This window comes from Oncorhynchus mykiss, chromosome 12, assembly GCF_013265735.2.
Source record: "Oncorhynchus mykiss isolate Arlee chromosome 12, USDA_OmykA_1.1, whole genome shotgun sequence".
Classification (NCBI taxonomy): Eukaryota; Metazoa; Chordata; class Actinopteri; order Salmoniformes; family Salmonidae; genus Oncorhynchus; species Oncorhynchus mykiss.
The window spans coordinates 64,378,984-64,398,109 of NC_048576.1; the positions used below are offsets into that span (position 1 = coordinate 64,378,984).

At 42.2% G+C, this 19,126-nt stretch overlaps 2 protein-coding genes across 5 annotated transcripts; both read right to left on the reverse strand.

Annotated features, from left to right (window-relative positions):
- Positions 1-4,214: 4,214 nt before the first annotated feature.
- Positions 4,215-6,092, reverse strand: LOC110538017 (cyclic AMP-dependent transcription factor ATF-4). Its single transcript, XM_036938077.1, is given in 3 exon segments — positions 4,215-5,564; positions 5,762-5,932; positions 5,935-6,092. Coding segments are annotated over 3 exon segments (1,266 nt in total). The 5' UTR covers positions 6,062-6,092; the 3' UTR covers positions 4,215-4,596.
- Positions 6,093-7,994: 1,902 nt separating this feature from the next.
- Positions 7,995-17,413, reverse strand: LOC110538018. Of its 4 annotated transcripts, none has more exons than XM_036938079.1 (12): positions 17,175-17,413; positions 16,113-16,226; positions 15,909-16,037; positions 14,968-15,141; positions 14,726-14,866; positions 14,527-14,646; positions 14,293-14,430; positions 12,678-12,887; positions 12,480-12,575; positions 12,210-12,249; positions 9,424-9,478; positions 7,995-9,268 (listed from the first exon to the last, which is right to left on the reverse strand). In XM_036938079.1, the coding sequence occupies exons 1-12, from the start codon at positions 17,181-17,183 to the stop codon at positions 8,530-8,532; spliced, it is 1,965 nt and encodes a 654-aa protein (XP_036793974.1). In that variant the 5' UTR covers positions 17,184-17,413; the 3' UTR covers positions 7,995-8,529. The 4 variants fall into 4 exon arrangements, with proteins under 4 accessions (XP_036793974.1, XP_036793973.1, XP_036793975.1 ...); XM_036938078.1 differs by having other exon boundaries at positions 12,210-12,252; XM_036938080.1 differs by having other exon boundaries at positions 7,996-9,268; positions 12,210-12,252; positions 17,203-17,413.
- Between the last annotated feature and the right edge of the window lie 1,713 nt (positions 17,414-19,126).

The window sequence follows — 19,126 nt, forward strand, 5'->3', positions numbered from 1 at the left end:
CTGATAACATCATTGTTCTGATCCAATGTTTTTTGCCAGCATTTGTGGTTGAAATTTAGTTTACCTTACCCTTTCTGTCTTTGTGTTGATGTGGTCTCTATACCTTAACCTCCCCCACCACCACCCTAACATTTACATGAGGTCATCAGTATGCTCTGCCTGGTAGGATTCTTTTGTGTTTAACGGAGGACGACTGCACTGGCTTTGTGGACAAACACTGCTGCAATGCAACTGGCTGTAGTTGTTTCATTTTGTAGATTGGTTTTGCAATCATTTTACTATACTTTTTTTATTTTTAATAAATACATTGATGATAAAGTATGTTTTATTGTCACACACCAGATGGGTGAAGTGAAATGTGTTGTTTTACAGGGTCAGCCATCGTAGAACAGCACTCCTGGAGCATATGAGGGTTAAGTGCTTTGATCAAAGGCACATCGACAAAATATCCGTGTGTTGTCAAATCCTACTGCAGCTGGAGAGAGAGACAGTTCTGACATATGGAATTGTTTTAAGATGGTCACACTATGGATTATTTCGCAATTTAATTTAGAATTTTAAGACCCTTTCAGATATATGTACTTTTTTTGGTTTATAAAATATAGAATTTGGCCTTTACTACTATAGCCCAGAGAAACGCATTGAATAACACATTCATAAATGGCAAAAAAAGATGGCAAAAAAATTGCAAAAAAATGGCAAAAAAAAGGCAAAAAAGTAGCATAAGAAGCAATATTTTGAAGTGTTTGTCCTATAAATATGAGTCCCAGTCAACTTTGGACACACCTACTCATTCAAGGGTTTCTTTAAAAAAAAAAAACTGTTTTCTACATTGTAGAATAACAGTGGTGACATCAGAACTATGAAATAACACATATGTAGTAACCAAAAAAGTGTTAAACAAATCAAAATATATTTGAGATTCTTCATAGTAGCCACCATTTGCCTTGATGACAGCCTTGCACACTCTTGGTATTCTCTCAGCCAGCTTCATGAGGTAGTCACCTTGAATGCATTTCAATTAACAGGTGTTCATTGTTAATTTGTGGAATTTCTTTCCTTAATGTTAATGAATTTGAGCGACTCAGTGTGGAGTAGTATACAGAAGATGGCCCTATTTGGTAAAAGACCAAGTCCATATTATGGCAAAAACAGCTCAAATAAGCAAAGAAAATGAAAGTCCATCATTACTTTAAGACATGAAGGTCAGTCAATTCAGAAAATGTCAAGAAGTTTTAAAGTTTCTTTAAGTGCAGTCACAAAAACCATCAGACGCTATGATGAAACTGGCTCTCATGAGGACCGCCACAGGAAAGGAAGACCCAGAGTTACCGCTGCTGCAGAGGATAAGTTCATTAGAGTTACCAGCCTCAGAAATTGCAGCCCAAATAAATGCTTCACAGAGTTCAAGTAACAGACACATCTCAACATCAACTGTTCAGAGGAGACTCCGTGAATCAGGCCTTCATGGTCAAATTTCTGCTTTGAAACCACTACTAAAGGACACCAATAAGAAGAAGAGAATTGCTTGGGCCAAGAAACACGAGCCATGGCCATTAGACCGGTGGAAATCTGTCCTTTTGTCTGATGAGTCCCAATTTGAGATTTTTGGTTCCAACTGACTTGTCTTTTGTGAGACAGATTAGGTGAACGGATGATCTCTGCATGTGCGGTTTCCACCATGGAGGAGGAGGTGTGACGGTGTAGGGGTTCTTGCTAGTGACACTGTAAGTGATTTATTTAGAATTCAAGGCACACTTAACCAGCATGGCTACCACAGCATTCTGCAGCGATACGCCATCCCGTCTGGTTTGCACTTAGTGGGACTATCATTTGTTTTTCAACAGAACAATGACCCAACACACCTCCAGGTTCTGTAAGGGCTATTTGAGCAAGAAGCAGAGTGATGGAGTGCTGCATCAGATGACCTGGCCTCCACAATACCCTGACCTCAACCCAACTGAGATGGCTTGGGATGAGTTCGACTGAAGAGTGAAGGAAAAGCAGCCAACAAGTGCTCAGCATATGTGGGAACTCCTTCAAGACTGTTGGAAAAGCATTCCAGCTGGTTGAGAGAATGCCAAGAGAGTGCAAAGTTGTCATTAAAGCAAAGGGTGGCTACTTTGAAGAATCTTGTGCAGCCTGCTTCCATTGATCATCCTTGAGATGTTTCTACAACTTGATTGGAGTCCATCTGTGGTAAATTCAATTGATTGGACATGATTTGGAGAGTCACACAGCTGTCTATATAAGTTGACAGTGCATGCAGAGCAAAAACCAAGCCATGAGTTCGAAGGAACTGTCCATAGATCTTTGCGACAGGATTGAGTCAAGGCAGAGATCTGGGGTAGGGTACCAAAACATTTCTGCAGCATTGAAGGTCCCCAAGAACACATTGGCCTCCATCATTCTTAAATGGAAGTAGTTTAGAACCACTGAAACTCTTCCTAGAGCAGGCAACCTGGCAAAACTGAGCAATCGGGGGAGAAGGGCCTTGGTCAGGGAGGTGACCAAGAACCCGATGGTCACTCTGACAGAGCTCTAAAGTTCCTCTGTGGAGATGGAAGAACCTTCCAGAAGGACAACCATCTCTACAGCACTCCACCAATTAGGCCTTTATGGTAGAGTAGCCAGATGGAAGCCACTCCTCAGTAAAAAGCACATGACAGCCCACTAGGAATTTGCTAAAAGGCATCTAGAGATCATCAGATCATGAGAAACAAGATTTACATTTTGGAGATGAATCTGTCTCTCTGGGGAGGCACCAGAGTGTGGAGGTGTTGATGATGATATTCATGGGGCCTGTAGCTGCTAGACCTCTGATGGGGACCTTCTCTGTGGATCCTGCTTTGTTTTTGAGGAGGACTTGGTCCTGGAGGTCCAGTCAAACGAATAATTACCAAGTTATTAGGAATTAATCAAGGAAATAATTTACTTTTTGAAGCTTATCCAACTGAACTGTGATTAACAAAGATTTTTTTGCAATACCATCCCAAGATAATTTGTAGGTCTATATGTCCAATGTAGGTCTATTGCATGTCTTCCCATATTTAAAAGATGTCTGTGAACTGAACATACAAAACTTCAACTGTGTTGCTGACGCCAACTGCAACTGAGGAATCAACAGAACCCACAACTTGTGAAAGCCTACTGTCTCAGTCACGGGCCATGAACGGATAGGCCAGGTTTGGTCAGTCACATGTCCATTATGGATCTCACATGAGATTCCCAAGAAAGACTGAATCGCATGACACTCCTGGAGCCAGGATACTTCCTGCTTTGCAGAGGGGGTTATTATCCATTATTAAATTGTGCAACAAAATGGTTGGAATGAAAAGGTTGCTTTCAGACCAGTTGTAACATCAAGAGTTAGAAGTTGTGGTAAATTGGGTTTAATTGTCCTATGGAACTGGTTGTGCTTCTCACTGCCCACAGCTTCTTTGGGGAGCTTGTGTTTTCAGAGACATACATTGTGCCTCAGCACTAAATGTTCAGTACAGGCCCAAATGGAATTTCCCCCAAGCTATCTGGACAAAAGGCCTAGAACAAAAAGTTTCAGAACCCTAGTGCCAGTTTTAGGTTGAATACAGGGCAGTGTCACTGTGGTCAACCTCCATTATTTAAGCAGTGCTTAAGTCTGCACACAAACAGCACCGTTCAGAGCAGGTCAGTGCTGTAAACTGTGTCCAACACAGGATGATCAGAAAATACAAATTAAGGAGTTGGAACTTGGATGTACCCTGGCTCCTGTAGTATCCCACAATGAACTATATTAAACTTTATAGGTGATATGGCGCAATTTAGAACCCAGTCCTTGTTTTCTCTAGAAAGAAGCACCACATGCTTATTATAATGTCTCATGGGACTGTAGACCTTTCTGACACAGTTGGAGTGCACACAATGGTTGTTTAACCTGACCCTTATCTGGGTAAAGGGTTTTATGTTGGGCCAGACCACACTGATAATGTTCCTCCACGGAACAGGTTTTCACATGACAGGAGTGCACTGGAGCGGGTCAGATCTGGGCAATTTTTAAACAACTTGCCTCCACACTTACATTCTCACCTGTATTAGCCAAATGACAAGGCAGGCCAAGGGCCCTATTTTGAAATGATTATGGAAATGGCAAAATTGGTCCCAATAATATACTTCATCATGAACACTGTATATTCCCATTCCCAGTTTGTTTGCTAAATGAATAGCACAAAACCAAACGGATTTGACTTTTTAATAGATAAAAAAAGGAATACAATTAGATATGATTCCGACTACAGTAAAAGTACATTTGAATAAGAGGCTTCAGAGCCTATTTAAGACATGCATCTACAACAATAGACACGTCTATTGATAAACGATGACAGACTACAAAAGATCAGACTAATTACATAAGTCAATATTGTTTGTCTGGAAAATACTTAAATAGGTTTTCATACAAGAGATAAGGGACTACATCAAACTCAAGCTACAAGAACAATAGTCTCAAACTCTTAAAGGAAGAGACAGGCAGGAAGGTCAATAGAACTTGGGCTTTGGGAGTCTCAATACAATACATGCATTTAAAAAGCATAGATTTTAGATAGTGGGATACTTGGTGGGTTACACAGTACAGTTAGAGGTCACGAGGCCCTTCTTGCTCTTCGCTTGGCGCACCTCCTCCATGAGGTCCTTGAGATACTGGATCTCATTGGCGATGGAGTCTGCTTTCTCCGCAAGCTTGTGGTTCCTTTGCTCGAGGTCGTCGCACTCCGCGCTCAAGGCCTCCTGCTCAGTCTTCTTTTTCTGGCGGTAGCGCGTGGCCGCCGTCTTGTTCTGCGCCATCTTCTTGAGCTTCTTCTCCTTCGGGGGTCCTCCAGTGGAGGACTTCATTTTCCCACTCGATGTGGTGGTGGATGGCTGGTCTGGATGTTGTGGCCTAGACTTGGGGGTTGTTGGGTACGGTTTGCTCTCGTTTTGGAACCTTGACTGAGTTGTGGCGATGGAGGGCTGGTTGAGCTGACCAGAGGAGCTGAAGCTGCTGTCACTGTCAGAGAGGATCTCTGGGATGGTGATAGTGGTGGTTGTCACACCGACCTCCCGTTTAGGGGCCAGGAGGACGACGATGCGGGTCGGGGAGAGAGACAGCACAATGCTGGGGACCGGCTGGGGAACCTCAAGGTGAAGCGGCTTCTCGCTGACGCTCGCGGAGACATACACCTCACTGCCCAGCTCTAAGGTGAAGGTGGGAGATGGAGGAGGAGAGGGAGCTGGGGACTGGGGCTCCGACTTGATCTCCAGCTCCTCCTGGGCATCAGGGACGCAGGGGGGAGGTGAATGAAACCCCTCCTGAGGGTCTTCCTGGGGCTGTAACATGGTCGGGGGGAGAAGTGGATCAGTGGTGGTGGGGAGGTCCGTGGGAGTAGGGAGGGGGAGTAAGTCCAGCTCCATGGGACACTCAAAGGAAGTGATGAGGTCTTCAGGGGAGCTGGGGGAACCGTCTGGGCTGCAGGAACCAATAAGGGAGTCCAGATCAAACTCACTCAGGTCTACCCTCTCGGCCATCCAGTCCATGCCAGAAAAGGCATCTTCTGTGAAGGACAAAGAGAGGGTTAATCAGCTGCTCAATAGCTAAAGTAATACACTGGAATTACAATTTGTGATAAGTCCTTACCTTTTCTATACGGCAAAAACAGATGGGAATCAAATATAAATCGCTATGGATTTCTACACACTGTCGACCAATATGAACATACATGGGAAGGACTAAGGATGTTATGGTCCTCACCTTTCCCATCATCTGCACCAATGTGATGGGTGTGGCCTAGCTGGTCAGCAGATAGCCAAGGGAAGGACAGCAAGTCTGCCTCAGCCTTCTCTTCCTGGAGGAGCAGTGACGGCGGAGTGGGAGGGGGGGATAGAAGAAGTGGAGAAGAGGAAGATGACGAGAGGGGTGAAGCCCCCCCTCTATCGAGGCAACTTCATCTTGGTGGCGCAGCGACCCCATGGGGTCAGCCATGAGAGAGGAAGGCCCCCAGAGTAGGGCCTCCATATCGTCCAGGCCAAACTGTGAGCTCATCATGGTCATAGCTCTGTTGTTCAGTCACTAGGATCTGAGACGGTAGGTACGGCAGTAAGAGGTTGAGCGATTCTTTTATGCTGTCAACTACAGCAGTGCTGAGGGTTTCCAAAAGGGACCTGGGAAAGAGACAGGATTAGAGATGGTGAGTTCATGTAATAATGTAAACAGTAGCTCATAATGTAGGCAAATTAGCTTTTTCTCCTTTGTTGATTTTTATATTATGTCATGGTCTGCAGTGTTATGTTGTGTAATGTAATATTTGGACGCACATTTTTGATTGGGTAGGAAAAACATTAAGTCTGAGCTTATGTTTATATATGTAATGTGTTTTGTGCACAACACTGCCCCTACCATTTTACAACGCTGGCACTGAATACCCTCCCTGCCTTTGTCTTGTGACTCGCAAACGCGCCAAATGAGGTCAGTTTCCACAGCAACCATCGTCAGAATGGAAGTGTGTCTAGCGAATGAGATGGCGGCTTCCGCCTCCCTGACCAACAGCCACACTTGTGCTCACCCTCCCGCGTTAAACACTGATTATATCGCCATTTTGTTCAACAACAAAAAAAGATCACGAACCATTTTGTTTGCCACGTTGGCATTCCTGGAAAATTCCATAAAACCGTACCATCTATTTTTTAACAATTGGTGACAATGTCTAACGCTGTAATTATGAAACTACTCACTGACCATTTTGCCCGAACGAAATACAATGTGACATTCTCTGATCTGACTCGTGACGTTGGTATCCAATGTCATTCCAAGGATTTGTCTGGCGAATGGCGACCTTACGGCAAGTTATACTATATGTATTTGGAAAATACTTCGCCAGACAACATAAGCAGGCTAATAGCTTCACAAATTGACGTTCGAGCTCATTGGCGTCATTGGGCTGTCAGATTCACGTTACCTAGCAAATTGCTTACAAATAAAATCCTTAAATATATACTTACGTCATTTTGACAAATATGAAGTTGAAGCAGTGCACTGGGTTGATGCACTGTTGGATTTGCTGCTGCTAGGACCGCCGCAAGCCGTTAAACTGCCATTTCGCTCAAGAGAGCGGTGTCACTTGAATGTTGATATTGTTGGGCGCTGGTGGAAAATGGCGCATTTTGAGAGCGCCGCGTAATATACAACTCCCAAAAGACCAATGATTTATATATACACACTAGAACACTTATAGGAGTCGCTGTTTTGAAGCCTCCCATCGTGGTACCCCCGCCATTATAAAACAGATTTTGGAACTTATAGAAAAGCATTTATTAATGTCTACATTCATTTTTGTCACGTTTATTCTATTACCTTAATGCATACTTTTAAATTATATTATGTGAGATAAATATACAAATAAAAAGTGAAAAAATGCATAACATTTTCCTTAGTCACATTTTTAGAGGTTACTAATGTTACTGTCCTCAACTACAGCAAAAAATACTTCAATATATGTAATTTTGTCCTTGAAACATTTAATTGAAATAGAATTCCATTCAGTCTTATGGCGGACTGAGCGTACTGGTGAGTACCAATATGGCCGACCGGTGGCTTCAAAGCCACTACATAGCGTAAACTTTCAAGGGTTTATATACATCGTTGATGTAGACCTAGGATATCCTTCCACAGGTCCTCGCTAGCTTCTATAACCACAGTCATAAACCCCACTTATTTCTACAAATTATCTTCTTAAAATTTGATATTAAACCTACCCTATCCACACTGCTAACCGTATGCCTAACCCCTCAATTTGAATTAAGACCAACATTTTTGACTTGGTGGCTGTGGAATCAGACTTTGTGGCTATAGAAGCTACTGGGAATCATATCATTCCGCACATTGGGGGTTAACAGGGGCCAGTTTTAGAAATCATCCTGTGATGTCTTATACTAATCACATTTATGTGAGCCAACAACTTTTCAATAAAGTTTATTGCTGTCCTTTTTAATATTCAGATCATTCACAAATAGGATATAGATAAAATGTCCCATGGATATTCTCAGCAGTACACACTGCATAATAAAACATTTCACACATACTCTTACATTTTAAATACTTTATTTGAAACCACAAATCGCATGACAGCATACAGCAAAGCTGTATCCATACATGAATCCATACAGCAAAGCTGCCCAAAACAGCGGACACCGAGCAGTACAGCTGCTTTGCCTTTGTCCTATGCAGGCCTGCAATCTGAAAGCCACTTACTGTCAGCCTATGTACATGGCTGAGACTCCCAAATATTAGTACTGCAAGTTTGCACTGATAACCAAGGCTGTTCACAGGGGCTGAAATTTCAGCAATTTGTCAGCAAAGTCTGGCTTCATGTAGGCTTCATTAGGGCAGCCCACTTCAAAAATGAGCACCTCCCTACGCCCCCCCCCCCCCCCCCCCCCCCCCCAAAAAAAAACAAACAATATCTTGCATGTGTCCAAAAAATTGCCAGACATTTACTGCAATAACGACGGCAGACACACACCTCAAAATCTACTGGCTGCTAGAAAGAAAGTCTGCCACACTTGGTGCAGTTCATTGAGCTCCTCCTGTAGCTCTTGGGTCACACCACGGATCCTGGTGGCAAACATAGTCTCAGAGCCCTTTTTCAGCCTCTGGCCATCCTTGTCAGTATAATACAGGTCCATGTCTCCGGCAAATCCTTGCAGGATCATCTTAGACTTCATGCCCAACTGTTGGGACTTATTACACCCAGGATGCACTGCCTCCGCCACCCTGGCTATCCGCAGGGCCTCAGGATCAGCATGCTGGAGCCTGTGGAAGTTATACCGCCTCAGCTCAGCCATCCCACTGTGGATGAAGCAAAGACACAACTCCACGTCTGCTATCTCAGCTGTGTACTTTTGTACCACCTCCTCCAGCCTCTTTCTGTCCACAGAGTTGATTTTGTTGTCCACGGTCGCTTTGATGCCCATACCAGTACCCGAAGCCACCATGCCCGCCCCAACTGCCGTCCCTATGAGGGAGGCACCCATGGTTATGGGGGCGAGGACAATCCCCACAACGGCCACCACCCCTCCCATTACGCCCGTGGTGCCCCCTGCGATGCTCATGGTTTTGGTTTTCTTCTGCACTTTGTCCAGCTTCTCGGCAAGGTCGTTGAGCTCTGTGATGTGGCCTCGCAGGGTATCGCTACGCTTCATTAGCAGGCAGTGGAACAGACAGAGGCCATTTTTCACATAGAGGCACCTCTGGCTGAACTCCCTGGTGGGATGGATTTTTTTTTTTTTTTTAAATAGATTTAATCAAAGACGTGCTGATTAAATGGTATGCCTGCATGTATTAGATGTAAGATCAAAGCTCTATCCTTGAAATGGTGTATTAACCACGTGTACAGTAAGAGTTTAGTCTGGTCTCACCTGGTTTCATCCTCTAGACTGAGGCCATGAAATGAAGGAGGCATGTTTTCCCAGCCTGAAAGAGAAACACATGCACAATTACAACCCAAATGTATTATCCCTCAGTAATATATGGTCATCTATTGAATCATAGACAGCTGAGAACAGTACAACAATTACAGAAGAACAGTTGCATGTTCTTTCTTCTTAAAAATGAATGAAATACAATGTAATGTATTGTAAAATAATACGAAATACAGTACCAGTCAAAAGTTAGGACACCTACTCATTCCAGGGATTTTCTTTATTTGTACTATATTCTTCATTGTAAAATAATAGTGAAGACATCAAATCTATGAAAAAACACATATGGAATACTGTAGTAACAAAAGAAGTGTTAAACAAATCAAAATATATTTTAGATTTTAGATTCTTCAAAGTAGCCACCCTTTGCTTTGATGACAGCTATGCACACTCTTGGCATTCTCTCAACTAGCTTCACCTGGAATGCTTTCCAACAGTCTTTTCCTAGTCACTGTGCTTCTACATTTGCATTGCTTTCTGTTTTGGGTTTTAGGCTGGGTTTCTGTATAGCACTTTGACATCTGCTGATGTAAAAAGGGCTTTATAAATGAAATAGATTCATTGAAGGAGTTCCCATATATGCTGAGCACTTGTTGGCTGCTTTTCCTTCACTCTGCGGTCCAACTCATCCCAAACCATCTCAATTGGGTTGAGGTCAGGGTGATTGTGGAGGCCAGTTTATCTGATACAGCACTCCATCACTCTCCTTCTTGCTCAAATTGCCCTTACAGCTGGAGGTGTGTTGGGTCATTGTCCTGTTGAAAAGCAAATGATAATCCCACTAAGTGCAAACCAGATGATATGGTGTATCGCTGCAGAATGCTGTGGTAGACATGCTGGCTAAGTGTGCCTTGAATTCTAAATAAATCACTTACAGTGTCACTAGCAAGAACCCCTACACCGTCACACCTCCTCCTCCATGGTGGAAACCGCACATGCAGAGATCATCCGTTCACCTACTCTGTCTCACAAAAGACAAGGCGGTTGGAACCAAAAATCTCAAATTGGGACTCATCAGACAAAAAGACAGATTTCCACCGGTCTAATGGCCATGGCTCGTGTTTCTTGGCCCAAGCAATTCTCTTCTTCATATTGGCGTCCTTTAGTAGTGGTTTCAAAGCAGAAATTTCACCATGAAGGCCTGATTCACGGAGTCTCCTCTGAACAGTTGATGTTGAGATGTGTCTGTTACTCGAACTCTGTGAAGCATTTATTTGGGCTGCAATTTTTGAGGCTGGTAACTCTAATGAACTTATCCTCTGCAGCAGCGGTAACTCTGGGTCTTCCTTTCCTGTGGCGGTCCTCATGAGAGCCAGTTTCATCATAGCGTCTGATGGTTGCACTTGAAGAACTGCACTTGAAGAAACTTTTAAAGTTCTTGACATTTTCCCAATTGACTGACCTTAATGTCTTAAAGTAATGATGGACTTTCATTTTCTTTGCTTATTTGAGCTGTTCTTGCCATAATATGGACTTGGTCTTTTACCAAATAGGGCCATCTTCTGTATACCACCCCTACCTTGTCACAACATAGATGATTGGCTCAAATGCATTAAGACAGAAAGAATTTCCACAAATTGACTTTTTACATTGCACACCTGTTAATTGAAATGCATTCCAGGTGACTACCTCATGAAGCTGGTTGAGAGAATGCAAAGTGTGCAAAGCTGTCATCAAAAATATGTTCTTAACTGATTTGCCTAGTTAAATATAAAATAAAAGTCAAAGGGTGGCTACTATGAAGAATCTTGAAAATAAAAGAGAGCCGCACACTCTTGGAGCTCAGATGCAAAAATGTAATACCAACGTTTCGACAGCCAAGCTGTCTTCATCAGGGTATAATCACAAACACTGCGGGATGACTCGTTTATATAGTGTCAAAAGACACAGGTGTCTGTAATCATGGCCAGGAGTGGCCTAATATCATTGGTTAATAATCAAATATTAAAATGTCATACAAAGAACAGCATACAAACAAATGGATAGCATACGATCATAGATTAATTTGACTATACAAGTTTACACACAATTACAATGGCAAAGTCACAATAATCACAAGAATGGCTTCAGATCAAAGTCTACGTTGAGACCGAAGGGCGCAAGGGTCTTTAAATTAAAGATCCAGGCAGCCTCTCGTTTTAACAATTAATTATCAAGGTCACCCCCTCTCCTAGGGAGGGTGACATGTTCGATGCCAATATAACGCAGAGACGAAATCGAGTGGCCTGCCTCCAAGAAGTGGGCCGCAACTGGATAAGTAAAGTTTTTACACCTAATGGTGCTACGATGCTCTGAAATACGTACTTTTAATTCGCGCTTTGTTTTACCTACATCATTTTTACCACAAGGACAAGTTATAAGATAAATAACTGCCTTTGTGGAGCACGTAATAACACCTTTTATTGGGATCGATTTCCCTGTTTGTGGGTGTTAGAAGGATCTACATTTATAAGTGCCATTGCATTGAGCACAGCCATTACATTTGTAATTTCCATCCAGTAGGGGCGCAAATATGAAGCATCTAAAATATATTATATTTTAACTTTGTTTAACACTTTTTTGGTTACTACATGATTCCGTATGTGTTATTTCATAGTTTTGTTGTCTTCACTATTTTTCTACAATGCAGAAAATAATACAAATAAAGAAAAGCCCTGGAATGAGAAGGTGTCTCCTAACCTTTGACTGGTGCTGTACATCTGTCGTAATAATGTTTAACTCACATCCAACTGTCTTCATCCACCTCATTAGATTTTCAAATTCCTGCTGAAAAACAAAAATAGGTACAAATAGGTTTTTAGGTCAAATTGAATTGATGGATAATCTAATAATGCAGGTGAACAGCAACAGAAATAGGGAAAACCTCATGTGAAGCCTGGCTCTGGCTTCGACACTGAGAATAGGACGTACTGCATGCATTGGTACAAAAGAAGGATAGAAAATCCCCCCAATCATTACAATGCAAATCAATAATTTCAGACTTCACTCTGTACCTCTGCTTCCTTATTGAATTGATAGTTCTGACAACGTTGACCAGGTTGGAACTGTGGTGCTGCCTGTGTTTTGTCAACGCTGCTAGATGCGTTGAACTGAAATAATAGAGATACAAAAACCATTGGTAATTATTTTTATTGAATACAATGTAGGTAGGATTATATCCACTTATTGTCACGTGTGTATGTGTCTCTCACCTGGAATGTGTTCTCATCAGGCAGTACTTCTAGATAAGATAATTGGTCCTGAACCTCGCTGACCTCGCTGTAGACTGACTCTGAGTGGAAGATGGTGGTAGGTCGATACGGCAGTGGTGGTTTATTTACAGGTGGTGGTGGGGGGGTGAACGAGGGTGGGGGTGGGAGTTGAGGACGAGCAGGCGGAGATCCTCCTTTTCCGTTGGTGGGCTATGGAATGAATTTAGTTTTGTTTCACAGACACAAGCAACTCTATTGCTGCAACTTCGTCATAGTATCATAGCCTTCCCTTACGGAGAAAAACACATGGTTTCACATGTGGAAGGTCTCCTTTTTGTGAAAACCCAAATTAGTCATTATGATACACACGCAGTGATTTTCAACTTACTTCTTTTACACACATTGTGTATGTTGATTTATATTTTAGTCATTCAGCAGTCACTTTTATGCATCCATTTTTGTATTTTTCTGTAATCATTATTCAGAGTGTCCTCATCTGGGATTTGAACTCACAAGCTCTTGGTTCATGGCATTATGATCTTTATGCTACTCCACCACATCTGTGTCAATAACTGATTTCACCTGCATTACTACATTTTGGATTTCAAAGTAAATCTCAGCTTTGTATAATACACTCAATATAAACTATTATATTTAGCATAGTGATTCCGGAGTAACATTTAACACAATAATATGCCCCATGAACATTAGACAACAGTAAAACCTCAAATTGTTGAGAGAAATAAATTAAATCAATGATGAGACAATAGTCAGATTCAGTAAAATTGCAGGTCAAATGGCACTCTTTTGCTAAGTGCAGAGACTTATTATAAGTCATTAATGTGAAGGGCAATGCTACAGACATTATGGTGCCGCAGAAAGATCAGCGCACCTCAAATCCAGAGGTTGTGAGTTCAAATCCCAGGTGGGGTCATGTTTCAGCTCAACAGCGTACCACTTACTAATAAAACCACCATATAATTACTTTATTATAATGGTTTGGGGCCATCTGGGACCATCGTGACATCCTGACGACTGATAAAACAAATGTCTTGAGAACATCTTACAAACATCCTATCATGGTCCTTACCCTTACGGAAAAATGACCTGAATTTCACATGATCAAGTGTTTAAGTTAAGTTAATGTGACAGCAAGTAAAGCAACATGTAATAACATGAAACTAAACACGTGACAACATGTGTAAATGTGGTCTCGTGAATTGTTCCAAAAACACGCTTGCAAATGATTTCACAGTTGAAATTTCACTTGCATATGATTTCACATATGAAATGTCACAGGGGAAGTGTTCCAAAAACACACGTTTTCACATGTGAACAATAACAACAAATCAACAAGACACAAGTACATTTCATAACCACGAGGGGACTTTTTGAGTTTCAGGAAGGAAGGAACACAAAATAGAGATTTCACACATTTCATTGTGAACACTTCTCTGTCACACAGGTACTGTATCTGTTTCACCTCAGATGAAAGCAATGACAGCATATCACAGTAAATACATGTTGTACTATATCCTTTGAACTGCACCACGTGCGTATGTGTTTGTGCTTCTGTCAGCACCAGTTGGAGACAAGGGGCATGTACTGCTCTCACCTGCAGCAGGGGTTGGAGTTGTGTGGTCGTTGTTTCGATCCCTGAGGGGGAACGGGACAGGGTGTGGGAGGGGGGCCCTCCTGGCCGTGGTGGGGGCCGTGAAGGGTGAGGCGACCTCTTATTGTCTGTGTTTGAGGGCTATTGAAAAACCCCAAAGGCGATGTTAGTTGATGTTAATTGATATAAGGGCCTAAAAAAGTTACTTGAGTGATGCTAATAATGAGTGGTGCTTACCCTCGGACTCTGGGATCTATTGACGTCATAGCCCCCATACAAGGACTGGGTTTCAGATTTGGGTCGAGCTGGGGGTCGAGCAGGGCGAGGGGATTGACTGTGCTTTCGTTCTATGGAATCCTATACCAATACATAGAAAGCAAAGATATGTTATTGACAGTTTTCTTCTTTGCAATGAATTTGAAGTACTCTCTCTCACCTGAGGTTGTAATAGGTGCATTTCAGGTAGAGTCCTCTCATACTCTGAAGAGGAGCGGGACATCATGGGGGACCGAGGGGGTCTCACAGGCCTTGGGAGAGGAGGAGGGGAGGGCTTATTTTTGCCATACACATCTAAGGCCTGTGTTAAACCAAGAGAAGAGTAGTGGGTAGATTTTTTTATTCAACCTATCTTACTGTATACACTATATACTGGCTTATTCAGTGGTCCTCTTGGTTTACCTTCTCAGTCATTCCAAGTTTAGATCGATCAACATTGTTATAGTCGCCGCTTGCAGTTGGAGAGGGGCTTAGAAGAGTGCCATGGGTCTTGGGAGGAACTGGAGGGCGGCGAACAGGACGGGGGCTCAAACGGGGACTCTGATAGTCCGTTAGGGAGCCAGTCTGACTGGAGGTCTGTCAAAACAGTTCATAAATCACTTAGCAACAATAATTGGAACAGTAACTGCAAAACACAGTGAGCCAGACTGAGAGGGGGGGAAAATAGGAAGAGGCCCCGGCCTCTGCACAGCAGTGCGTGCATCTCCTATGCTGGTTCTGACAGGAAAACGGATTAGAAGAACCTAGATATAATGAAACACAAGAGAAGAAAGAGTGTTGTTGACTCAGCTGGATATCCATCACATTGCCATAGCTGGGGGGGAGCCCTGGGTTCTGTCTCTTGTCCAGGGGCTCTAAGTGGGACATACACCAGGGTAATGCCGGCTGAGTCTTGATTTTGTACACAGATTGGCTTCTTTCTGTTAGACTTGAGATACAAATCACAAAGTCACAATTATGTGCAGTTAAACAGTATATAGACTGTTGTGTCATAGAGCATTGGGCCAGTAACTGAAAGGTTGCTGGTTTGAATACCTAAAGGTAAAACACAAATTTAAAAAATCAGTCGTACTGCCCTTGAGCAATGCTCTTAACTCTAATTGCTGCAGGGGCTTTGTACAATGGTGACCCCACTCTCTGCGGGTGTCTCAGAGGAAGTTGGGAAAATGTAAAACATTTCCATTACATACTTTTGTTTTGAAACCCAGGTCTCCTGCATACGACAGTATAAGGTGCATTTCTTCATGTCTTTGAATCATACCTTGTTAATGCTGTCATAGCAACTGAGCCTGGGGAAAAGTTTAGTGCTGTCCTGTATTTGATCTCACTTGGCTACTGCTCACCTGGGGCTCTGACATCTGAGGCCTCCGGTCACTAGCAGTCACAAAGTTTGGCCGAAAGGGAGACTGGCTTCTTGACATTGCAGCCCCTGGTGTCTGGCTATTCCATAGGCTTCCATTGTCCCTATCATTCTATCAAACGCAATTAAGAAATGTAACACTGTCAAAGAAGCATTTGAAAAACTTTCCTCCTGGCATCATCCTTACCGTTGATGCGTTTTCCTCTTGGTTATCTGAATCCTCCTGTAAGGATGGGAGGTCACAGGACCCGGTGACCGTAGACGACTTCACCAAGAATGACTTCCTGGGGGGTATAGGAGGCTGGGGGCAGAATGATGGGAAACCACAACATCAAATCACTGCAAACTCTCGCTTGTCTTTTTACATGGCAAATCCTCAGTGAGAGCTTTGTTTTGAAATGTTTCCCCTGATATCAAGTCTACTGTGTGAGGAACATCCAAGACTCATAAATACAAGATACATCTAACTATGAGCAATGACAAATGCTTTTAGCCATAGTGTTGGATTAAGGCTTCAGTTTCACACTGAAAGTTGGCACTGTTTTAATGATGACACAACAGCCAACCAATGTATAGGATATCCGACCATTTCACAACAAACCGTCCCTGAGAGTTCCTGTCGCTCAAAAGCACTTGACTGGCCATCACCATTGTCAGATTATCAGTAACATGACACTCAAAACAAATCTTGCTAAACATTTATGTTACTGACTGGTCTTTTAGATATAAAGATTGTTTGTTATCTATAACCAACTACTACTGTCTCTCTGACTGCATATTATGTTGAAAAGCCTGCTTTAATGTGCAAATTGTCAAATATGTCAAAGCCATCAAAATGCTTTGACATGTGCTAAGTTCAGATAATGAATATATCACTGGTTTGACCGGTTTCTTTCTTTCGCCTTTACGGGACTATCCTCTTCTTTTGTGTCTATGGAATTTCGATTATGCAACTCTGTACGTCATAGGTATTTTGGCACTGCAGGTTTTGTCTGTACATGAGGTTGGCATATTGTAGTGTCTTACGTCTTCATAATCTAAACCATTTTACATGATTTTACAATCCTTTTATTGTTTCATTAGACTTGAATTTCATATTATCCTCTAAAAGCCACTGCTATTTGTAAGGCCAGAGTAAACGGTCACTCTGGTTAGGTTTAGGTTATGGATTAGATGTATCCTTAATGATAATTTGTATGTTGCCCCATCAAAACAGAATGTTTTCCCCAAAGTCAATGTAGGACCTTACCGTTGTCATGCTTTCAGCCTCGTCTCACCTTCAGTCTTTCCCTCTCTTTGAGTCTCTCCCTTTACACTTCTCTCTCATGCATGTTCATGCTCTTAACACCTGTTGTGGAATGGATGATAATGATGTCTGTGCCTCTGTCTTTGTCACCTATGCCTTTGTGATGTCAAATAGGTGTGCTCTCACTGCTGCTTGGGAACAGAAAATACATGGATCTCTTTGCACCACTGCTCTCAGATAGACTTTCCTTTGACACAAATGGCACCCTATTCTCTATTTGGTGCACTACTTTGGTCAAAAGTAGTGCAACCTTTGAGGGAATAGTGTGCCATTTGGGATGCAACCTGTTTCTCCTCAGATAACCATTTCCTCATTCCTCTTTAGCCCTTCCCCTGTGTATTTCCCCCTCTTATGACTCTGTGTCTTGGGCTCTGGTCAAAAGTACTGCACTATGTAGGGAATGGCATGCCATGTTTGAATGATGTCTGTGAGTATAACATAACTCATTTGGCAGGCAAAAACCTGAGAAAAAAATCCAAACAGGAAGTGGGAAATCTGAGGTTTGTCAAATTCACAGTGGGATATGGGTTATGTTGCACTTCCTAAGGTTTCCACTGGATGTAAACCGTCTTTAGAACGTTGTTTAAGGCTTCTCCTGTGAAGGGGGGCCGGATGAGAGCTGTTTGACTAAGGGATCTGCCAGCAGCCTCGTTCTCAGTCACGCGCATTTCACATGAGAGGTATCTCTCGTTCCATTGCTTTTCTACAGACAATGGAACATTATTGAACATTTATGATAAAAATATCCTAAAGATTGATTCTATACTTAGTTTGATAAGTTTCTTCGACTCGTAATATAACTTTTTGAACTTTTCGTCCGACTGGACCTGAACACGCTTTTGGATTTGTTTACCAAACGCCCTAACAAAATAAGCTATTTGGACATAAATGGACATTATCGAACAAAACAAACATTTATTGTGGAACTGCAATTCCTGGGAGTGCATTCTGATGAAGATCATCAAAGGTAAGTGAATATTTATAATGCTATTTATGACTAATGTTGACTGCTCAACATGGCGGATATTTATTTTGGCTGGTCTGGGCTCTGAGCGCCGTTCTCAGATTATGCTTTTTCCGTAAAGTTTTTTTTAAATCTGACACAGTGGTTGCATTAAGGAGAAGTGTATCTAAAGTTCCATGCATAACACTTGAATTTTCATCAACATTTATGATGAGTATTTCTGTGAATTCATGTGGCTCTCTGCAATATCACGGCCGTCTGAATACTTATGTAAATGTCATATTTCAGGTTTTTATTTGAAATAAACGTGGGAAATGTTCTAAAAGCCTTTTGCCAAATAGGGCTATCTTCTGTATTCCACCCCTACCTTGTCACAACACAACTGATTGACTCAAACGCATAAAGGAAAGAAATTCCACAAATTAACAAGGCACAACTGTTAATTGAAATGCCTTCCAGGTGAGTACCTCATGAAGCTGGTTGAGAGAATGCCAAGAGTGTGCAAAGCTGTCATCAAGGCAAAGGGTGGCTACTTTGCAGAATCTCAAAATGTATTTAACACTTTTTTTGGTTACTACATGATTCCATGTGTGTTATTTCATAGTTTTTTTATTTGAAACCTTTCAAATCTCTCCCTATCATGGGGACAATTGGGGGTACCCTCCCCTGTTGTATCTTGGCCTGCTGTATCTCAGGCTCTGTAGTACACACATACCTTTTTCAGAATCCCACAGTTCTTAACTTTCTAACAGTACTATGCATGTATTTTAGGACTTATAGTTTTGAAACCAAATATTACTTAGAGGGTAGTATACAATATAATGCCTCATTTAGAAAATGCCACCAGAGGGTGTCAGAGGTTGAAGTTAAAAGCAAAGCTGCTAAAAGTTCTGCTGAGATTACGTATTCTGTATGTTATTTATCTACACTA

Bases quoted from the DNA above. Each gene is read 5' to 3' on its own strand.
- LOC110538018 (XM_036938078.1), bottom strand. The intron at 15,142-15,908 runs GTGAGCAGTAGC...CTGTTTTGACAG, and splicing joins CTCAGATGTCAGAGCCCCAG to ACCTCCAGTCAGACTGGCTC. The intron at 9,479-12,209 runs GTGAGTTAAACA...TTTCTCTTTCAG, and splicing joins GTGGATGAAGACAGTTGGAT to GCTGGGAAAACATGCCTCCT.